This window comes from Mus musculus, chromosome 7 (genome assembly GCF_000001635.26).
Source record: "Mus musculus strain C57BL/6J chromosome 7, GRCm38.p6 C57BL/6J".
Classification (NCBI taxonomy): domain Eukaryota; kingdom Metazoa; phylum Chordata; class Mammalia; order Rodentia; family Muridae; genus Mus; species Mus musculus.
Window position 1 is genome coordinate 65,137,307 of NC_000073.6, and position 19,462 is coordinate 65,156,768.

Genomic DNA, 19,462 nt, shown 5'->3' on the forward strand with positions numbered 1-19,462 from the left:
GACTTGGGATCTCCTTCCTCAGCCCTGCCCATATTTTGAAGTCTTAGTCTTTTCATGGTGTCCTGCATTTCCTGTGTGTTCCTTTCCTGTAGTTTAATTTTTTTATATTCCTTGTTTATTTGTTATCGAACCTCTTTGAGTCCTCATATCCTATCCTCTGTTTAATTCATTCTACTTGTAATACTTCCTTTTGAACTTCCTAGTTGAATGTTGGGTTTTTGTTTTTTGTTTTTGTTTTTTTTCAATTCTTGATTTCAGCTTGAGTCCTCTTCACTGTTTCTATCCCTACTGAATTCCATTTTCAAATCCAGGACTGTCTGCCTGTCCATCAGCCTTATCTGTGTTTCCTTGACCACCACTCAGGCATTCACTATCCCCAAGTTCTTTCCCTTTCATTTCATTGAAACGTTTCTTTTGTGTCTTCTTAAAAGTCCTTGAATTTTTTATTGAAGTTTATGATTGTTCTTTGAAAGTCTGTGTCCTTGGCTTGCTCTAGGTAATTCTCATTGGCAAAAACTTCCATGGGACTAGTGGGCTGTGGAGAGGGTATATGACTTGGTCTTTCATATTGTTTGTACTTTTGTGATGAGATCTGGGCATACGGATTTCTTGTGTCTGATATGGAAAGAGTGGGTTGAGACAGGAGCGAGGATGTGAAGGCACGTTGGACCATGAGGCTGGTAATGGTGTAGGTGGGATGAAGTCAGGTGGATTGAGAGGACTGGACTGATGTGTGGATGTGCATCCTGGTACAAGCCTAGAGTGTGGTGGTACATCTGACTGGGCAGAGAGTTTGGGTGTGGCTTGGGAGTGGCCTGAGGGTCAGGAGCAATTAGGTCTAGTCTTGGAGGAAGACTAGAGGTTGGTTGTGGCAGAGGCAGGGGTGGCCAGACTAGCAGGAACACTGGATGCATGAACCAGGCTAAATCAAGTAGCTTGAGGAGGAAGAAAGAAGGGAAGGGCAGTGGACTTGCCAGGCTAGACCCTGGAGAAGGATTTAATCTACCTTCAACATGTCCCACACATGTTGAGCTCCGTATATTATATATGGAAACTCCGTATATATTATTCTCATACATATAATTCATAAGACATTTTAGAACTAGAGTTGTTGACCAGAGGCCAACAAATTCTGACACTTGCCTGCATTGCCCTGCTACACTGACACATAGTGTTACTACTGAGCTTTGGCTATTCAGTTTGCTTATGCACGACCTCTAGCTGCTTTCTCATTGCAACAGCAGAGTTAATAGTTGCCACTGAATCCCCCCACAGCCCACAAAGCCCAAAGTATTTACTATCCTGTGCAGAAGAAGGCTTAGCATCTCCCACCCATGAGATACTTTATAGCTCCTGCAATAGGCTGAAGAACACAGAGTGTAAGAGAACTGATGGCTGCTTACCTATCTGCTGCCTACTGTGTGGATCCAGAAGAAGGCTCCTTCCCTTTCTTCCTACTTCCTGTTCCTTTTCCTTCCATCACGTCTTCCATCCAAGCGTTCTCCAGCTTTGCTCTCAACATACAAAGTAAAGTTTCTGTAACAATATTCTTTCTTTTCCCTTGTAATAAATCCTGCTTTTCATGGCTATAGCCTCTCTAGAGACTCAAGAAAGTTAGCTTTGGGACTCGAGGTAGAGTAATGAGTTCTTTGTTCTAGATAGTTCTCTGCTCCTCTCCCAAAGCAACAACTGCCCTTGATTTCGCTGGCACAACACGCAGTAACACACTTCCCAGGAAGAATAAAAAAAAATGGGTCAATTCAAATTTTCAGAAATATCACCCTTCCAATAACTATAATAAGGGCTAAAATATTTCCATCAAACAGCAGGAACTGAGACACAGAATGCATAGGAAAACTGGGGCCATGCTTGAGGGACGGCCGCTGGAATCAGGCTCTGTTAACCACCTCTGGACTGTAGCCACTCCCCAAGAGTCCTGCTTCATTCCATGACAAGGAAGACAAGTGAATATGGGAATGAGTTCGCATCAGTTATGGATAGAGGTAGTAGAGGGGAGAGCCTCAGCTCACACCTTGAGAAACTTTGGAGGGGTGCAATGTCTGTATCCATACGTCTGTATGGCCTGCAGTTATGAAAGTATATATGTACCTCAGCCCCTCACACTCCTGGCACTAACATAACTAGCAGGTGTTCCAGAAGCCAAATGAACAGACCTTCAACAACAACAACAACAACTGAACCTTCTGTCTCCAGCGATAGGTCACAGCACAGAGCAGATTCTTCAACACAGTTTCAAAAGAGCAGCTCACTATGCCTAGCCCATGCATTCTCGGGTGGAGCCTGACAGCTGATGAGCCCTAGGCACACCCCAACAGAACTAAGCCAGGCCCTCATTCAATGGAAAGAGCGAACGTGTAAAGAAAACATGCCCGCATCTCTTCACATCAACCCTATAGACATCAAAGGAGAATCAAGAACCATGAAGCCATTGAAGAAAAACGAAGTCACAAAAGCTTCAGATAAATGAACAAACAAAACTTATCCCTGATGCAAACAAGAAATTTATTACACTCAATTCCAATTAAGACTATCAAGAAGAAATGAACAAATACTGCAACCAGAAAGTAACACCAATGTTAAGAAAATGAATATAAAATATGAAAGAGGTCGGGCGTGGTGGCACAGGCCTTTATTCCCAGTACTTGGGAGGCAGAGGCAGGCAGATTTCTGAGTTCGAGGCCAGCCTGGTCTACAAAGTGAGTTCCAGGACAGCCAGGGCTATACAGAGAAACCCTGTCTCGAAAACAAACAAACAAACAAACAAAAAATATATAAAAGAGAACAAAAGAGTCCCTATGACTATTGTCCTGGTTGCTTTCTGTTGCCATGATAAAATGTAGACCAAAACCAACTCGGGAAGGAAAGGGGTTCCAGCCCATCCTCCAGGGGATCTGAGGCAGGACCTCGAGCAGAGTCCATGGACAAGCACTGCTTACTGGCTGGCTCCTCACGGCTTGCTCAGCTGACCTTCTTATACAACCCAGAACCACCACCCACAACGGGCTGGGCCCTCCCACATCAATCAATCATTAATCAAGAAACTATCACATAAACAAGACCACAAGCCCATCTGATGGAGTCAGTTCCTCAACTGAGGCTGTCACTTCCCAGAGGACGCTAGTTTGTGCAAGTGACAAACATTATACAGAGCAATTAACTCCCTGGAAGAACAGATGACTCACCTGGTCTGCTGCCCCCAACTGCCACCTTGTAGGAGTCTCGGATAACACAGTCATCATCTTCAGCTAAGCCAGGAGAATGTGCCAATCAGCAATCATTGTCAGCCTCTGCTATGGAGGATCTGAGACAGCCCAGAGGGCAGCCCATAGCGACTGTTAGATGTTTGCAGAAATGTTTGGCATAGTAGCTTATACCTGTTTCCTATTAGTCTTTGCCTGAATTAGTCAAGAAGCCTGGGTCTCACTACATATCCAGAAAAGGTAAAAGCGTTTCCATCTCTGATGAGCCTGTTGCTCCTAAAAAGGACCCTGAGCACCTTGCATGGGTACCCTGGACACTGAGACTTCCTGTGCTTCTCCCCCACTGCCCCATGTCCCTTTAATAAAGTTTTACACAACCATACACTGTCCAGTCTCTGTGCCTCATGACTTTCCTGGAGGAGATATGAAGCACCAAAGAAACAATCCCTCCCAAATCTATCCTGGCGAACCTGTGAGCTCACTGGAATCAGGCAGGAGTGTGGGTGGAGGTTGCTCACAGACGCTCAGGAACTCAAAAGCAGCTGCACCACCCAAAAGCACATCGCTGGTTGTCCCTGCACAACAGGCAGGCAAGCCCATACAAGTCTCCTCTTCTCCAGCAACTGTTTACTGCTTATAGAACATCACAGAGGAACCTAGAAGGTCTCGTGGGCTTTCTAAGCATGCGGAGCTCCATCATCTTCCTCAGGCCAGTGAGCACCTCTTCACCCTCCAGGAGGAAGCGCTTCATTTGGAGGAATGGCGGTGACCAAACACTCCGGAATCTTTCCCATCATTCACCCCGACATCTCTGATGCAGTTATCATTAAAGATTTCAATAGATGGTTCAGAAGATGGATCTGAACAAATGTCCCAGATTGAAAAGCCAAAAGAGCAAAGAAATGAAAACTAGGGGAGGAAAAAGAAGAAAAACCCACACGGTGAACATGGGCAGTCAGATACATAGCTGGAGTTCCCTTCAAAATAATAGTCTGCACTGCACGGGTTAGAAAGCAAGCCCCGGCACCAAAGAAGAGACATTTGAGTGGCTATGGCCTCCTGAAAATGTGGGGAAATAGATATATGAGGACCTAGAATGAGAGGACCCCGGACAGGAAAAACAGGTTTTTTAGGTCAGTGGCATGAGATGTGCTTCTGTGGTGTCAGATATGAAGTCAGAGATGCTCAGGACACCAATGAGGAAGAATAAAGTTCGAAAAGTCTGACCTTTGAGCAAATGAGAACAGGCAGGAGCTCAGGACCGGGTTTTACATTTCTGCTTGTGCCTCTGAATTTTAATTGCCATATACTAAAGTCAGAATTGTGATCATTATCACGTCCTTAAATATATCCAGTAGCCTCCACTTTGCTTTCTGGCCCTTGTTTCCCACAGTCAATCATGGTCTGAATTTCTAAGGAAAAAAATTCCAGAGATGATTGGTGAATTTCAAACTGCATGCTGCACTAAGCGGTGCATTGGCCTCTCATACCATCTGCCCTGTCCTGCCAGAGACAGGAATCGTCCTTTCATCCAGTGTATCCACACTGCCAGCTCTGGCCATCTAGTCACTAAGCCATCTGTGTTTCCACGTCAGAAGTTGTGGTATGAAGCATCTGTACTGAGGTAACCATTATTTTACTTAGTAACAGCCCCGGCACACAAGAGTAGTCATGCAGGGAGCTCAGATGCAGCAGCAGAAAGGAGGTGGGAAGTGCGTCCCTGTGTAAACAACAGAAAACTCTCCATTTAGTAAGAAAAATACATGTGCTAAGGCTGCTACAGTGTAAAGAACAGATCTCCTATTCATGAAATCAAAAAGGAAACATTTAATGCCAGTTTGTTGTTAGATCTCAAACTGCCAAAGTTATGCCTAGGGTGCAAGGTAAGTACAAAGAAGCACACAGTCTGCAAAAGGCTGGACACTAGCCAAAGTTTTGGCATCCCCTGGGAGTCTTAGGAGTAGCCCCAGTGGACAAGGCAGGGCTGACTACACCACTTCCAGTGCCAGAGAGTGCATGGTGCCAGGTTCTTTCTCCACAGCAGAGCACCGCTTGGCTCCCTCATTCCCTGAGCTCTGATTCCATCCCTGTCATTGAAATCCATCCATCATCTGGGCTACTAAGAAGAACCATGAGTGTAACTCTCAACATCACTGGGCACTAAGGATATTCTGGGATTTCTCTATGGTTGTGGTTGGTTGATTGGCTGGTGTTTGGGTACTGATGATAAACGACACACACACACACACACACACACACACACACACACAGTAACAAAGTAGTAGTGTGTGTATATTATATATGTACACATGCAGGCTTATACTTACATGTGTGTATGTACATATGTGTATGAATGGATATATGCATGGATGTGTGTGTATTTGTATCATGTATGTATTTATATGTACATGCATCTATGTGAATTTGTATGTATCTGTATGTGTATACATTTATGCATATATGTACTTATACATGTATTAATCATGTATTTAGATGTAATATGTATATGTATGTATGTATGTATGTATGTATGTATGTGTTTATATCACAAAGAACATGACAGCTTTGAGCAGCAACTGTATACTACATGTCATGACAGATTGGCTGCTCTGTCAATGTATGGCATTTCTTTTTTTTTTTTTTTTTTTTTTTTTTCCATTTTTTATTAGGTATTTAGCTCATTTACATTTCCAATGCTATACCAAAAGTCCCCCTTACCCACCCACCCCCACTCCCCTACCCACCCACTCCCCCCCTTTGGCCCTGGCGTTCCCCTGTACCGGGGCACACAAAGTCTGCGTGTCCAATGGGCCTCTCTTTCCAGTGATGGCCGACTAGGCCATCTTTTGATACATATGCAGCTAGAGTCAAGAGCTCAGGGGTACTGGTTAGTTCATAATGTTTTTCCACCTATAGGGTTGAAGATCCCTTTAGCTCCTTGGGTACTTTCTCTAGCTCCTCCATTGGGAGCCCTGTGATCCATCCATTAGCTGACTGTGAGCATCCACTTCTGTGTTTGCTAGGCCCCGGCATAGTCTCACAAGAGACAGCTACATCTGGGTCCTTTCGATAAAATCTTGCTAGTATATGCAATGGTGTCAGCGTTTGGATGCTGATTATGGGGTGGATCCCTGGATATGGCAGTCTCTACATGGTCCATCCTTTCATCTCAGCTCCAAACTTTGTTTCTGTAACTCCTTCCATGGGTGTTTTGTTCCCACTTCTAAGGAGGGGCATAGTGTCCACACTTCAGTCTTCATTTTTCTTGAGTTTCATGTGTTTAGGAAATTGTATCTTATATCGTGGGTATCCTAGGTTTTGGGCTAGTATCCACTTATCAGTGAGTACATATTGTGTGAGTTCCTTTGTGATTGTGTTACCTCACTCAGGATGATGCTCTCCAGGTCCATCCATTTGGCTAGGAATTTCATAAATTCATTCTTTTTAATAGCTGAGTAGTACTCCATTGTGTAGATGTACCACATTTTCTGTATCCATTCCTCTGTTGAGGGGCATCTGGGTTCTTTCCAGTTTCTGGCTATTATAAATAAGGCTGCTATGAACATAGTGGAGCATGTGTCCTTCTTACCAGTTGGGGCTTCTTCTGGATATATGCCCAGGAGAGGTGCTTCCCTCCTGTTTGAAGAGGCAATACTACTGGATCCCAAGCCCTCTAATGGCACCCAATGGTGCTGGCAAGCCAGGAGAGGGGATCTGTTGACACCAAGTCTACACTGAATGTGGCAGGTGTAAAACATACTCTGTTTCTGCTGACGGAGGTCAAAACATCAGTTTCTATAGAGATACTCTCATTGTGTGTGGCTGAAAATAAACCTTGGGTGTAACTGGAAGATAATGGTTAAATCAGAAGATTTGGTAAACTTACGTTCATCAAGGCCACGCTGCTTATCAACACGTTAAATACCTGTAACCATTAGAGTCCTTCCAATTTTGCTGAGCTCCTAACCTGTATCTCAAAACCACCATGTATGTTCAGTGAGAGCCACCACAGCTGTCCCTCGGTGTCTATGGCTGTCCCTCAGTGTCCCTTGGTGCTTGTAGCTACTCCTTTATGTCTGGAGCTGTCCCTCAGTGTCTGTGGTTATTGCTTTGTATCTGTGACTGTTCCTCTGTGTCTGCAGGGGCTGTTTCCAGGACTCCACTCCCTAATAGACACCAAACTCCAAGAACACTCAAGCCTCTTATATAAAATTGCACAGTGTGTTTAGGGAGATGGTTCATCTGGTAGGAACACTTGCTACACACACCTAAGGACCTGAGTTTGGCTCCCAGGCACCCACATAAAAAGCTGGATGTGGCTGTGCACACTTCTGCAGCCCCAATACTGCAAGGGATATGGACATAAGGTTCCTTTGCTAGCTTCCAATCTAGTTCCAGGTTCAGTGAGAGACCTTAGCCTCAAAGGTAAAGGGCCAAAAAGGATGGAGCAGGGCACTGGATATTTTCATCTGCCTTCTCAGGCATGTTTTGGAACACACACACACACACGGTTGGCCTGTCGGTCTTGGCACAGAGCCTGCACACATCCTCCCGTGTACTTTAAATTGCACCTGAATGACATGCAATGCCTAATGGAACAAAACGTCACACAGGCAGTTGCTCTGTGCGCTATTCAGGGAACGACTCAAAGAATCTCCACACATTTAGCACAGATGCAGTGGTTTTTATTGGTTTTTGTTTTTTTCTGAGCATCTTTGATCTGCAGTAAGAACCACAGATGCAGACCCCAAACACACAAATGACTCACGCTGACTGATCTCATTAGAGGTGACAAGCCTGAACTAATCTTATAATTAGATGATGACCAGGTTTATTTTTCAAATAAAAGTTTACTGTCTCGTCATGTTTAAATTTTTTTTTCTACTAGAGAATCAGCTTAAGTTTTAAGGATTCATTTCAGAGCCATTAAGTTTCATGTCCATCCGAATATATTATTTGGGCTGAAGAGATAGCTTAGAAGCTCAGAGTACTTGCTGCCCTTGCAGAGGGCTAAGGTTCAATTCCCAGCACTTCACAATGGCTCCCAACCCATGAACACCAAGAAGGGACATTTCATAGACATACATAAAGGCAAATATTTACCCCAAAAATAATAAAACTAATACATATTTTTAAAGTTTAGGTTTGTTAGGGTAGACTCAGGTATTTTAAAGTACGTGTCTGGAATCTGAAAGTGTGGTGGCATATTTTCAGAGACCAAGCACTCAGAGAAATAGAAAGCAGTAGGATCAGGTGTACAAAGCAAACCACAGTTAGCTACATAGCAAGTGCAAAGGTAGCCTGTATTACAAGAGACACTGATTCATACATACATACATACATACATACATACATACATACATACATACACAGAGAGAGAGAGACATAAACACACACACACACAGAGAGAGAGAGAGAGAGAGAGAGAGATGGAGAGAGAGAGAGAGAGAGAAGCTCTGAGACTATTCACTATAGGCCCTTGCAGTCACTGATACAATGAAGTGCTTTATTTGTGTTCACCATCCCCCGGTATCTCTCTCTCTCTCTCTCTCTCTCTCTCTCTCTCTCTCACACACACACACACACACACACACACCTAAGAATGCCAATATTTTTATTCTACACACCTGTTTCCCCCAGGCTTACTTCATACATCACTGACTGTCTCACCACACTGTGTCCCATAAGTAAAATATGATCCCTCTCAGCTACAGATGAGAAAAAGGAGCCGAGTAGGTCATCACAACATGAAGCCACCATCTCAAACGTGACTCAAAAGTGAGACGTGGCTCACATGCACAAACCTTCAGGTACGAGTTCTGGTACCTAGTCCATTCGGGGACAATGGCAGCTAGTGATGAGCTGCATACTGGAAGCTGACCATGGGGACTCTATGATGTATTCACCACACACCCACAGGGAACTGCTGTCCGATGCATTTGTTAATTAGTTTGATTGTGGGATAATCATCACAGGAGATACACTAAAACCCTATGTCGCCACTTAAGTGCATATGATTTTCTTTTATTGTTGATCGTAGCTCAATAATGCAGAGGGTAAAAGATTGGCTAAGATACCTAAATGCAGAAATGGAATCCAGGTAGGTCTGACACGCTAAGAAGACAGGCATATAAATCCCATTCTCAACTTGCCAAGTCTCTACACAAGAAGTCTAGGACACAGGAAGGTACATAGCCAGTGTCCCCAGGAGAGCAAACAGAACCCATGACAGCCACCAGCTTGAATATTCAGTGATCCCCAAAGAGGTATGTGCTGCAACCTTGTTCCCAGAGGTGATACAACTGGGAGATAATAGGACCCTTTAGGGGCTGATGCCCAATGGGAGATCTCTAGGTCACTGCAAGATCATGCTCTTAAAAAGAAGAAAGCATTACACACACACACACACACACTCTCTCTCTCTCTCTCACACACACACACACACACACACACACACACACACAAACACACACACATACACACAAACACACACACATACAGGCACACACACAAGCACGCGCACACACACAAGCACGTGCACACACACACAAACACACACACACCAGATGAGCAGTGCCACCTTACTACCTGCTCCCCATGAGTTCCCCATGATGTCTTTTCTCACTCTAGGCCTATCAGCCCCAGGGCCAACCAACTATTGGCCAAAACCTCTCTAAATGGGAGTCAAACTATTTCTTTCCTCTTTATAGAATTATCTCAAGGTACGTAAGGCTTTGTTGGTTTGCTTGTTGGGGGCATGGATGGGCATGGATGTTACAGTACATGTGTGCAAGACAGGGGACAACCTACAGGAAGTGGTTCTCTCCTTCCACCTTGTAGGTCTCAGGGACCTCAAGCAAGCCTGCAAACTCGGTGGCAAGTGCCTTTACGCATCGAGCCATCTTGTCACTACTCAGAGTATTTGTTAAAGGTAAACAAAGCATCCAAAGAGCCTGAGGGTGTCCCCTATTCATCCAGATGATAGCCTCTATGGTAGCCGCCCAAGGGGCACCAAGAAGGAATAAGGTTCCAAAGCAGTGGTTCTCACCCCTCCCTCCTACTGCCACAACCCTTTAATACAGTTCCTCATGTTGTGGTGACCACCCCCCACCATCAAGCCATTTCATTGCGACTTTATAACTGTTTTGCTGTTGTTATGAATTATACTGTAAATCTCTGACATGCAAGGTATCTGCCATGCAACCCCCTTTGGGGGTCGCAACCCACAGTTTGAGAACCACTGTTCTAGCAGCTGAGAGGAAGCTGTGTCAACATCTTTCTTCCTAGGACCATCACACTTATAATGTGAAGCCATCATTAAAAAGCAAAACCGAGTACAGGCTTCATTTTGCTCCCTCTACTCGGGTAAAGCCCGAAGGTGCAGTGCTGTTGGACCTCTGCAAAGCTCCCAATCAAAGGCCCCCAGCAGGAACCTGAAATACAGAAGAAAGCATCTTCCTTATACAATCAAACTATACAGATCGGGGCTGTTCCAAGTCTGCTTCCCTTGGGAGAAACTTTTAGGATGAACCAGCAGAGGACTCGTCCTGTGAGCTGTAGGTTTGAGGATGGTGATGACCACAGAGAGAAAGAAAAAAAAAGTGTAGCTGTGTGATGAAACTGGAATGGAGTCTGCAGATTGAGAAGAAAGGTTGTTCCAATGTTGATTTCTTAATCCAGAGAGGTCTGCACTGGTCAGACAGTACCCTTCCGTGGAGAAGGCACACTGAACCTGGCAGACATGATGTCACACCGAGCTGGCAACCTGGCACCCACAACGTTCAGAGAAAGACGAGGCAAATGATGTCATGTTCGCTTTTGATAGAGAAAGCACTCTCAAGCACGAGAGGGACGTGTGGTTGAGGCACAGGCCCCCATTCCTGCGCCGCCACCTGACAGGGGTTGGCAATCATTTCAAAACTTTCCAAAAGCATCTTGTTTTAATGAACAGACTCTCTTAGTCCCCAGCATGGGATTTGGCTATGGCATTCCAAAGTGCCTACCAGAACATAGGATGTTTGTTGTGCGGCGCAACTGAACCTTGGTCTCAAAAGCCTACTTGACAGCCTCGTCTCCACTCTTTCTGCCTCCTGATGATTTTCCTGCCTGCTCAGTGGAGCCTCTCAAGGATTTTTTTTTTTTTTACTTCAGGAAAATGCTTTCTTGCATCGTAGTTCTAAGAATTTATCTCACCTGCTGCATGGTTCCCCTTCTCTGCACACAGGATCCCCATGTGTTGAGCCCATTTGCCTGTGTTCTGTTTTCCATTTTATCCCATCCTTATCTTCGTGACATTCCCCCTCTTCATCCTGTTTTCATCTCAATGGGATCCATTTGCTCCTGCTTTCCTTATCATTCAGTCATTTCTAAGTTCATTTTCTTCTGAATAATCCCTGTTGTCTCATTCCATCTCTTCTCTACATGTATTTTTGGGACCCTCCTGATGTCTGACCGGTACGGCTCCTACAATGCTGCTAGCATACACTGAAATATCACGTTTTGATCTTCTGGCATGTGTGCAGTGTGAGCACATGATTGCAATTGTACATGTGCACATACACATGTGTGCATCCATTTGGGGACCGTGCGTTGACCTCAGGTGGCTCCCTCAGCCCCTCTCCCCCTTAATTTTTGAAACAGGATCTGTCACTGAACATAGAGGTCCTTAATTCAGCTAGGCATGTGGCCAGCACACTCCTGAGATCCACACGTCTGGGCCCCATCCACACTGCCACAGCCAGATTGTTCTACACTGGTGCTGCGGATCTGAACCTAAGTTCTCGGACTTGCACGGCCAGTCCTTGAACAAGCCAGTCATCTGCCAGCTCCAACCTTTCCTGCTTGTAAGGTGGCTGCCTCGGGGGTTCCGTTGCCATAACAGAAAGGTGACATAGCAGTTTCTGAGATCCGTTTTTGGATGATCCTCCTTCTCCTCACCTCCCCCACCTGAGCCTACTCTTCCTCACCATCTGTGTCCCTGTCCTGCTCAAGTCAGTATACATGTCTAGACATGGTTTCTCAGAGGAGGCTTTTTGGACTTATTGTGTCTCTAAGGTTTGCCAAGGTGGTCTGCTGTTCTCAACTACATTTAAAAAAAACCCTTGAAGACCTTTTCAGCTTTACCATTTGCTCTTGAAAGGGCCCACCACTGTACTTTTAGGAGTAACTCATGGCGGTCCTGGTGCTGCCAGTCTATGGCCTCTTCCATCTAGTCTTGGAACTGCCAGGAGCAGCAAGTGCATCCTCTCTGCTGTGATGTCATATCTCAGCTCATCCTGTGGCAATCTCACCCGCTGGCTTGATGTTCAATGGAAGTCTAGGAAAAGAGTGAAGAACTACTCTATCATGAAGACCACATCGCCACGGGATCTTTTCTAGAATGTTTTCAATGGGCAGATTAATGAAGAGATGCAACACAGTCCTGACCTGGAAGATTCAGAGCTTCTGAAACCTACACAGATAATGTGTTTCCAACCCTAAGTCAGCCTTGGTCAACAGGCAAGCATTTGACACGGATACAGAAGAACAGTCAGATCGACTCTGAAGCAGAGACATGGTGTAGACAGACTTGCCTTACCAGCTAGCAAAACTCACCGTGAGATCTGCAAGATCAAAAATGTGGAGCTGGAGCTGTGGTCCAGTGGCACACTGCCTGCCTGGTGTGTATATACAAGGTGGCTGTGGTCCGGTGGCACACTGCCTGCCTGGTGGGTATATACAAGGTGGGGGATCCAATCCCCAACACCTGAAGGAGGGAGGGAGAGAATGGAGAAAGAGGAAAGTGGGCCAGAGGGGAGGGGAATATTTGACCATAAAATAGACAAGGGAACAAAACTGAATAGAATCCAAAATAGGACTTGTTTACATAGGAACTTTGAAGGCAAACAGATTTGAGGATCTGAGTTTATCCCCAGTACCCAGGCACACAGTCAGGCGTGGCGGTGCAGGCTCTCAGTCCCAACACTGAGGAGGCAGAGACAGACAGACCCAGAACCTAATCAGAGCGTTCCGGTGAGAGACTCTGCCTCAAAACACAAAGTAGATATCGCCTAAGGAGGAATGGAGGCCAAGGTTGTCCTCTGGCCTTTTCGTGAGTGTGTGTGTGTGTGTGTGTGTGTGTGTGTACAAATAAAATAAAAGAGAAAATCCGGACTAGTAAATATGTCGATATAAAAAATTATCAGAAGGGAATTCTTGGGGCTATCTGGGTGGCCTTTGTAATGATCACTAAGTGTAAACAACGGAGAAACTCTGAAATGGAAAAGAACGTATGACTGTGGGTGTCTTAAATATTGCAGAAGACAGCAAGAACTGAGCCCAATGAGGAGGTATGTGCAACACTTAATAAAGTGGCCAGGAAAATTCACATCAAATGAAAACAGATGTCAATCTTCCTCCATCAGATTAATAAAAGCACTCAAGGCTGCTAATGGCCTATGTCTCAAGAGTGGGGAAAGTCAAATCCTTGTGCAAGGCTCCTGGGGGTGAGAATGATTTTTCCTCAACGAATCTAACAACACCTAACTAAATCCCAATCAGAACAGCCTTTGACTACTAACAAGTCACTAGAGCTCACTCTCAGTAGCAGGCACTGGCATCTAGGGTAAGCAGCATCAGACACCAGAAAGCGTCACCAGAAAGCTCCCAGCAGCAGAGAAATGGAATACAACACAATAAACTGCAGTTTGCACTATTATTACACACCCACTCAAAGAAGGGGTTCAAATTTGTCACCAGTTATGGGCAAGGGACACATCACATTTCAAAGGGAGCGACAGAGTAAAATGTGGGTGGTAGACTCCCATTTTTCTATTCTAGAAAGAAAAGGAAGCATTTCACGTGTAAGCATTCTGATATACTTGTGACTGTGAAGTTTGTAGAGGGATATTAAACACCACTGGTGATGTCAGCTACCGATCGACAGAGCACTGATGGAGAAGAGAATCCATGTTTGTACATTTCCTGGGTTTTAGTTATGGCAACAGTTACATACTGCTTTAGGAATATTTTTAGAATTCTAGCAGCATCGCTCTTAAAGGGAACACAAAGACTGAGCTGCTTTGCCAGCAGCGGCTGTGCAGGTGACTTCAGTGTCCTGGCACTGGCAAGATTAGTCGCCTCAACTCAAAGGCAACGTGTCAAGACCCCACCCAGCTCAGTGCTCTTGTATAGTCAGTCACTGCAGAAATGTGCCAGAGGTTCATGCGTAGGGAGGCGACCCATCTCCTAACATGCCAGACAGTATAGCCTAGGACAGGGAACTCTACAAGGTGCTCCTCAGAATCAAAGCGCCATGTAGATTTTGCTCATCACTGACCTCTGGCCACAGCTTCTTCACCTCACCAGCCTCCAGCTTTGCCAAGCTCCCCTCCTACAGTTTAGAGCTAGAATGTCCCCTAAAGACCCATGTGGTAAAGACTTAGTTCCACATGGCATTTCTAGAAGGAGGTGGAGCCTAAGGGGGAGTCTTGAGTGACCTACAAGGGAACAGTGGGGCTCAGCCTCTTCCTCTTCCTTTCTCCTTTTGGCTATCTGGTTCAAAGTAAGCAGCATATACACTCCTACCACAATGTACTGCCCTGCCACAGGTCTGCCTGAGGCCAGGGACTGAAACCTCCACGTGGCAATTCTGTGAGTATACACAGACACACATATATACATATACACACCTATACACAGAGACACATACACACACATTCACACACATACAAACACATACACATATACAGATGGATATAAAAGTATACACACATATATACACAGACACATGTATATATATATATATATATATATATATATATACATATATATATATACACACACACACATATATATATACACATATATATATACAGACACACATATATACACACATTCACACATATACACATAGACAGACACAAACATGTACATACACATAGATATACATACACAAACACACATATATATACACATACATACATACACCTATATTCCCACATTCTTACACATATACACAGAGACAGACACGTATAAATACACCTACACATATAGTCACACAGACACACACAAGCACATACAGTACACACATGCACACATCTTACACACATATACACATGCACATAGACACACATATATGCACAGGCATTCATACACACACATACAAACATACATATACATACATACATATACATGAATACCCACATATATAAACATCTTACACAAATACACATATACACACAGAGAGACAGGCACACACACACACAGAACTTTTTAAGTTTTCTTAATGTCCCCAGCGTAATGTGTCTTCAAATTTCTTGACCCTTCACCTTTCAGGCATGGTTAGGGTTTTCCTAAGGAACAGAGGGTGTGGCTGCCTTGCCAAGGCAATTTCTTCACCAGCAGGCTCTCGTCCACCCTCTGCCACATGGACAGTTAAGCATCATCTTCAGTTAGGCACCTGGTGTTTCTAAAGTGAGAGCAGCTAAGTTCAAAGCCACATCCTGGCTCAGTGACCTTGGGGAAGTTACTGATTTCATCTTTATTCTTCTCAGATCACTCACCACAAGTTGCCAGGACTGCTTGAGGAGCAGCCCCTGAAAGAGGCTGGTGTGGCATTCCCCTGGCTAAGACAAGTGAGATGCCTGATGGAAACTCAGGGAGGGAATCAATTGGCCAAGGCCGAGTACCGGGAGGTACAGTCCACTAGGCTGCCAGTGAGCGGGCTATCGTCCATATAAAAGGGACTATCAGGTCCAGTACATAGTAAGTGCTCAATAAAGAAAAGAATTGTTTTTCTTCATATTACTTTTTCCTAAATACAAGAACTGTTGATATAACAATTCTTCACCAGGTCTAAACCACAAATGATCAAGAAGTTTGAGGCAGCAATTAAGTACCCAGTATCCTTTCAGAGGGTTCATATAGCAGAGTCCAGCACTAAGCCTAGTGTGAGTTTCCATAAAAACCTACCATCTTGGTCACCTATCTTAAAGACCTTTCAAGGTAGTTAGAGCAAATATATCCATTACCTTGGGAGACTGATCTCAAGAACCTCCAACAGCGGAGGTTCAAATCCCTTCTATGTCTTACAATTTGCATATAACCCACACACGGTTTCTTGTATGCCTGAAAATCATCTCTAGGCTGCCTAGAATAACTAATGCAATATAAATACCATGCAAATGGTTGCTATATTCTATCATTTGGGTATGAACTGACCAGGAAAATGTTGTGCATGTGTCTGTACAGATACAGGGCTTTCTGGATACTTTAGGTGTCTGGTTGATTGGATCCTTGGCTACAGAAGCCGCCGATGCTAAGGGCAGGCTGTATACGGAAGGCAAAGAGCCCGTGTTACTCACTCACGATCACATCAACATGCGAACCTGTCCCAACTGGAACTAAGCATTCTTTCTGCGGGGCAGAGACAACGTGTGAAAATTGCTATACGCTGTATTGAAAGGATTTAAAGGCTGGAGATGTAACTCAGTCTAGCACATGCCTAGTATGTATGGAGAGATTCCATCCCCAGCATAGAAAAAAATAAATTTCAAAACACTTGTAGCTGATTCAATTCTGAAGGTTAAAAAGAAGCCTGTGGGAAGACAGAGGGAGGGACAGAGGGAAGGAGGGAAAATGTGTAAGCATTTTATGCTGGGTTCATGCTATTCTCCAGAGCCCAGAGAAATGGAAGCCCACAGCCTAACGCCAGGACAGGACTCAGAACTGTGGGAAACTAGAATTAATCACCTATAGATGTTGAAGACAACAGCATTTGACATACAAGCCGAATTACTGTTTTTCATATGTAACTTAACTCCTGAAACAAAATGTAGGGGATGTGTATTTTGTATGTGTTTTTCTACTGTCTCTAATTAATGTTTTACTTTTGAGGCTATATATATGTATGTATGTATGTATATATATATATATATATATATGAAGAAAAGATATATTTCCATATATATATAAAATCTCTCTCTCTCTCTCTCTCTCTCTCTCTCTCTCTCTCTCTCTCTCTCTCTCTGTGTGTGTGTGTGTGTGTGTGTGTGTGTGTGTGTGTGTGTGTGTGTGTATAAAATCAGTTCTCTTAGAACACCCTAGGGAATCCAGCTAAGGCTCAGAGGAGGTGGGGGAGGCTCCGGAAAGAGCCAGGAATCCTTGCTAATTCACCAGCCTGCCACCTGTAGGCTGGTTCCAGCAGGCTGAAACTCAGTACCCACTAGACAGACATGAAAACAACGCATATTAAGTAATGCTAAAAACCGAGCAACAGATGTGTGGAGACTATATATAGGGGCGGGTTTGGACCACGGCTCCCTGGAGGCTGCCTCCCACCTCCTCTCATCGATCTGAACACTGGGAGCTGTGACCACACGTTCTGCCTTCCTATTCTGCTCTCCCAGATGAGTCCCCACCCCTGTCTGAAATAAGCTTTGAAAATTAATACCCCCATTTGGATGAACAGCCACACCTGTATCGATCCTTGTTTCCAGGGTAGTTTGGCTAAGATCTCATTTTAAACCAGACAAGGAACTTGCCAGAACAAAGGCCATTCCAAACTAAATAAATAAATAAAAGCCATGCAGGACTGGACTTTTTTTTTTTTTTTTTAATTACAAAAGTTAAGAACAAACGACGAGCATTGATTGCCAAGGCTTGTTTTGGGTCTTCGTAAGCGGAATTTAAACGCAGAAGGTTCACTGTAATGTATTTGTGCACCACTGACCAAATGTAGTTACAGATGTCAAGAGTTCTCGAAACAAGTGCCCATCGTTATAAATACCCGTGCCACATTTATCCCTATTCCCATATGTCCATGCTTTATTAATACAGAATATAAGCAACTTTCACCAAAACAATACAAAATACCAAAAAAAAAAAAAAAAGAAAGAAAGAAAGAAAGAAAGAAAGAAAGAAAGAAAAGAAAAGAAAAGAAAAGAAAAGAAAAGAAAATCATCTCGAACCAATGGCTTCTTTAATAAATGTTTGCTGGAGGAAACATTTGAGGGTCAAGAACCCGAAAATCAATCTGGATTTTAAATAGCACGCTCCTGACTCCGGATCTCCAGCAGGTCCAGCCAGACCGTCCTGGGCTTAAGGGGAAACAAGATGTCCCTGCGTCCGGGAGGTGCCAGAGCGGGGACCAGTCGGTCCTCTCCAGACTGACCCACAGCCCTGCGCGCCCCCGGCGAGAACCGCAGCGAAGGGAGCCGTGCACAGCGGGTACTGCACCGGGCTCGGGCGCCCCCGTGCCGCCTTGGTCACAGTCGCCCGCTGCCCGGGTCGGTCATCGGCGGCGAGTGGGGATCCGGGCAGTTGTCCCAGGCAGGCACCAGCCACCGACTGCTACCCACCAGGTGGCGAAGGGAGGGCGCCTGGCTGTTTTCCCCTCAGAAAAGTAACTCCGGGCGCAACGCTTTGGAGCGGCAGCGCGACGCGCGGCGGTCCCCGGAGTTCCCCGGCCCGGACTTGGAAACTGCTAGCCGAGCCGCAGCTGCCAGACCCGGGCGTCCGCTCCCCCACTCGGCGCCGGCCGCGTCCCCCGCCACTGCAGCTCCGGGTCCCAGCCCGCGCCGCCGCCGCAGACACTCACCGAGAAGCCGGCCCAGAAAGGGCAGGAGTGGCGCACGCGGGCGGAGGTGGTGAGAGCCAGCGCCGCGAAGCTCACGGCCACGATGAGGCATCCGAGCGCCATCTGCGTGGCCCCGAGAGCCAGCACGATGCGGGAACGGCCCGGGCACTCGCGCAGGCGGGACAGGCTGCGGGGCAGCGCGTGCGGACGCGGTGTGCGGGGGCCGCCGGCCGGAGGCATCTCGTCCCGCAAGCTCTCTCCGCGCTGCGCTCCTCTCACCGAGGCGCCGGGGCAAGTTGCGCTGGCTGCGGGGACCGCCTCCCCGCGGGCAGCAGCAGAGGCTGCGGCGCGCGGCCGACGCGAGCGGCTCGGGCCGGGCGGAGAGCCGGGCGCCCGCAGCCCGCACCGGTGCCCGCGCCCATGCCACCGCCGCTGCGCAGGGCCCGCCGGCCGCGCTGCGCCCTCTCCCGCTCGCCCGCCCGTCCGCGCGCTCCCCTGGCCGAGCGCGGGCGCGAGCCGCCGTGCCGGGCGCGAGCCGCCGCGGGCTTCGGGAGCGAGCCTAGCCGCTGTGCGCCGGGGCCCGGGAGGGAACCGAAGCCGAAGGGGGGGACAAGGCAGGGAGCAGGAGAGGTCGCGGGTGTGTCCTCCGCGTTGGTGCCTCCTCCTGGGCCGAGTCGGATACTGG

General features: G+C 46.2%; 1 protein-coding gene across 2 annotated transcripts in view; it reads right to left on the reverse strand.

Annotated features, from left to right (window-relative positions):
• Positions 1 to 19,222, reverse strand: part of Fam189a1 (family with sequence similarity 189, member A1) — a 400,438-nt gene extending 381,216 nt beyond the window's left edge. Inside the window, exon 1 of one of the 2 annotated variants that reach the window (XM_006541197.2) lies at positions 18,799 to 19,216. In XM_006541197.2, the coding sequence (XP_006541260.1) occupies positions 18,799 to 19,017 (219 nt within the window). In that variant the 5' untranslated portion in view covers positions 19,018 to 19,216. Of the gene's footprint in view, positions 1 to 18,798 lie in introns of both variants that reach the window. The other variant, NM_183087.4, reaches the window with a different exon arrangement.
• Between the last annotated feature and the right edge of the window lie 240 nt (positions 19,223 to 19,462).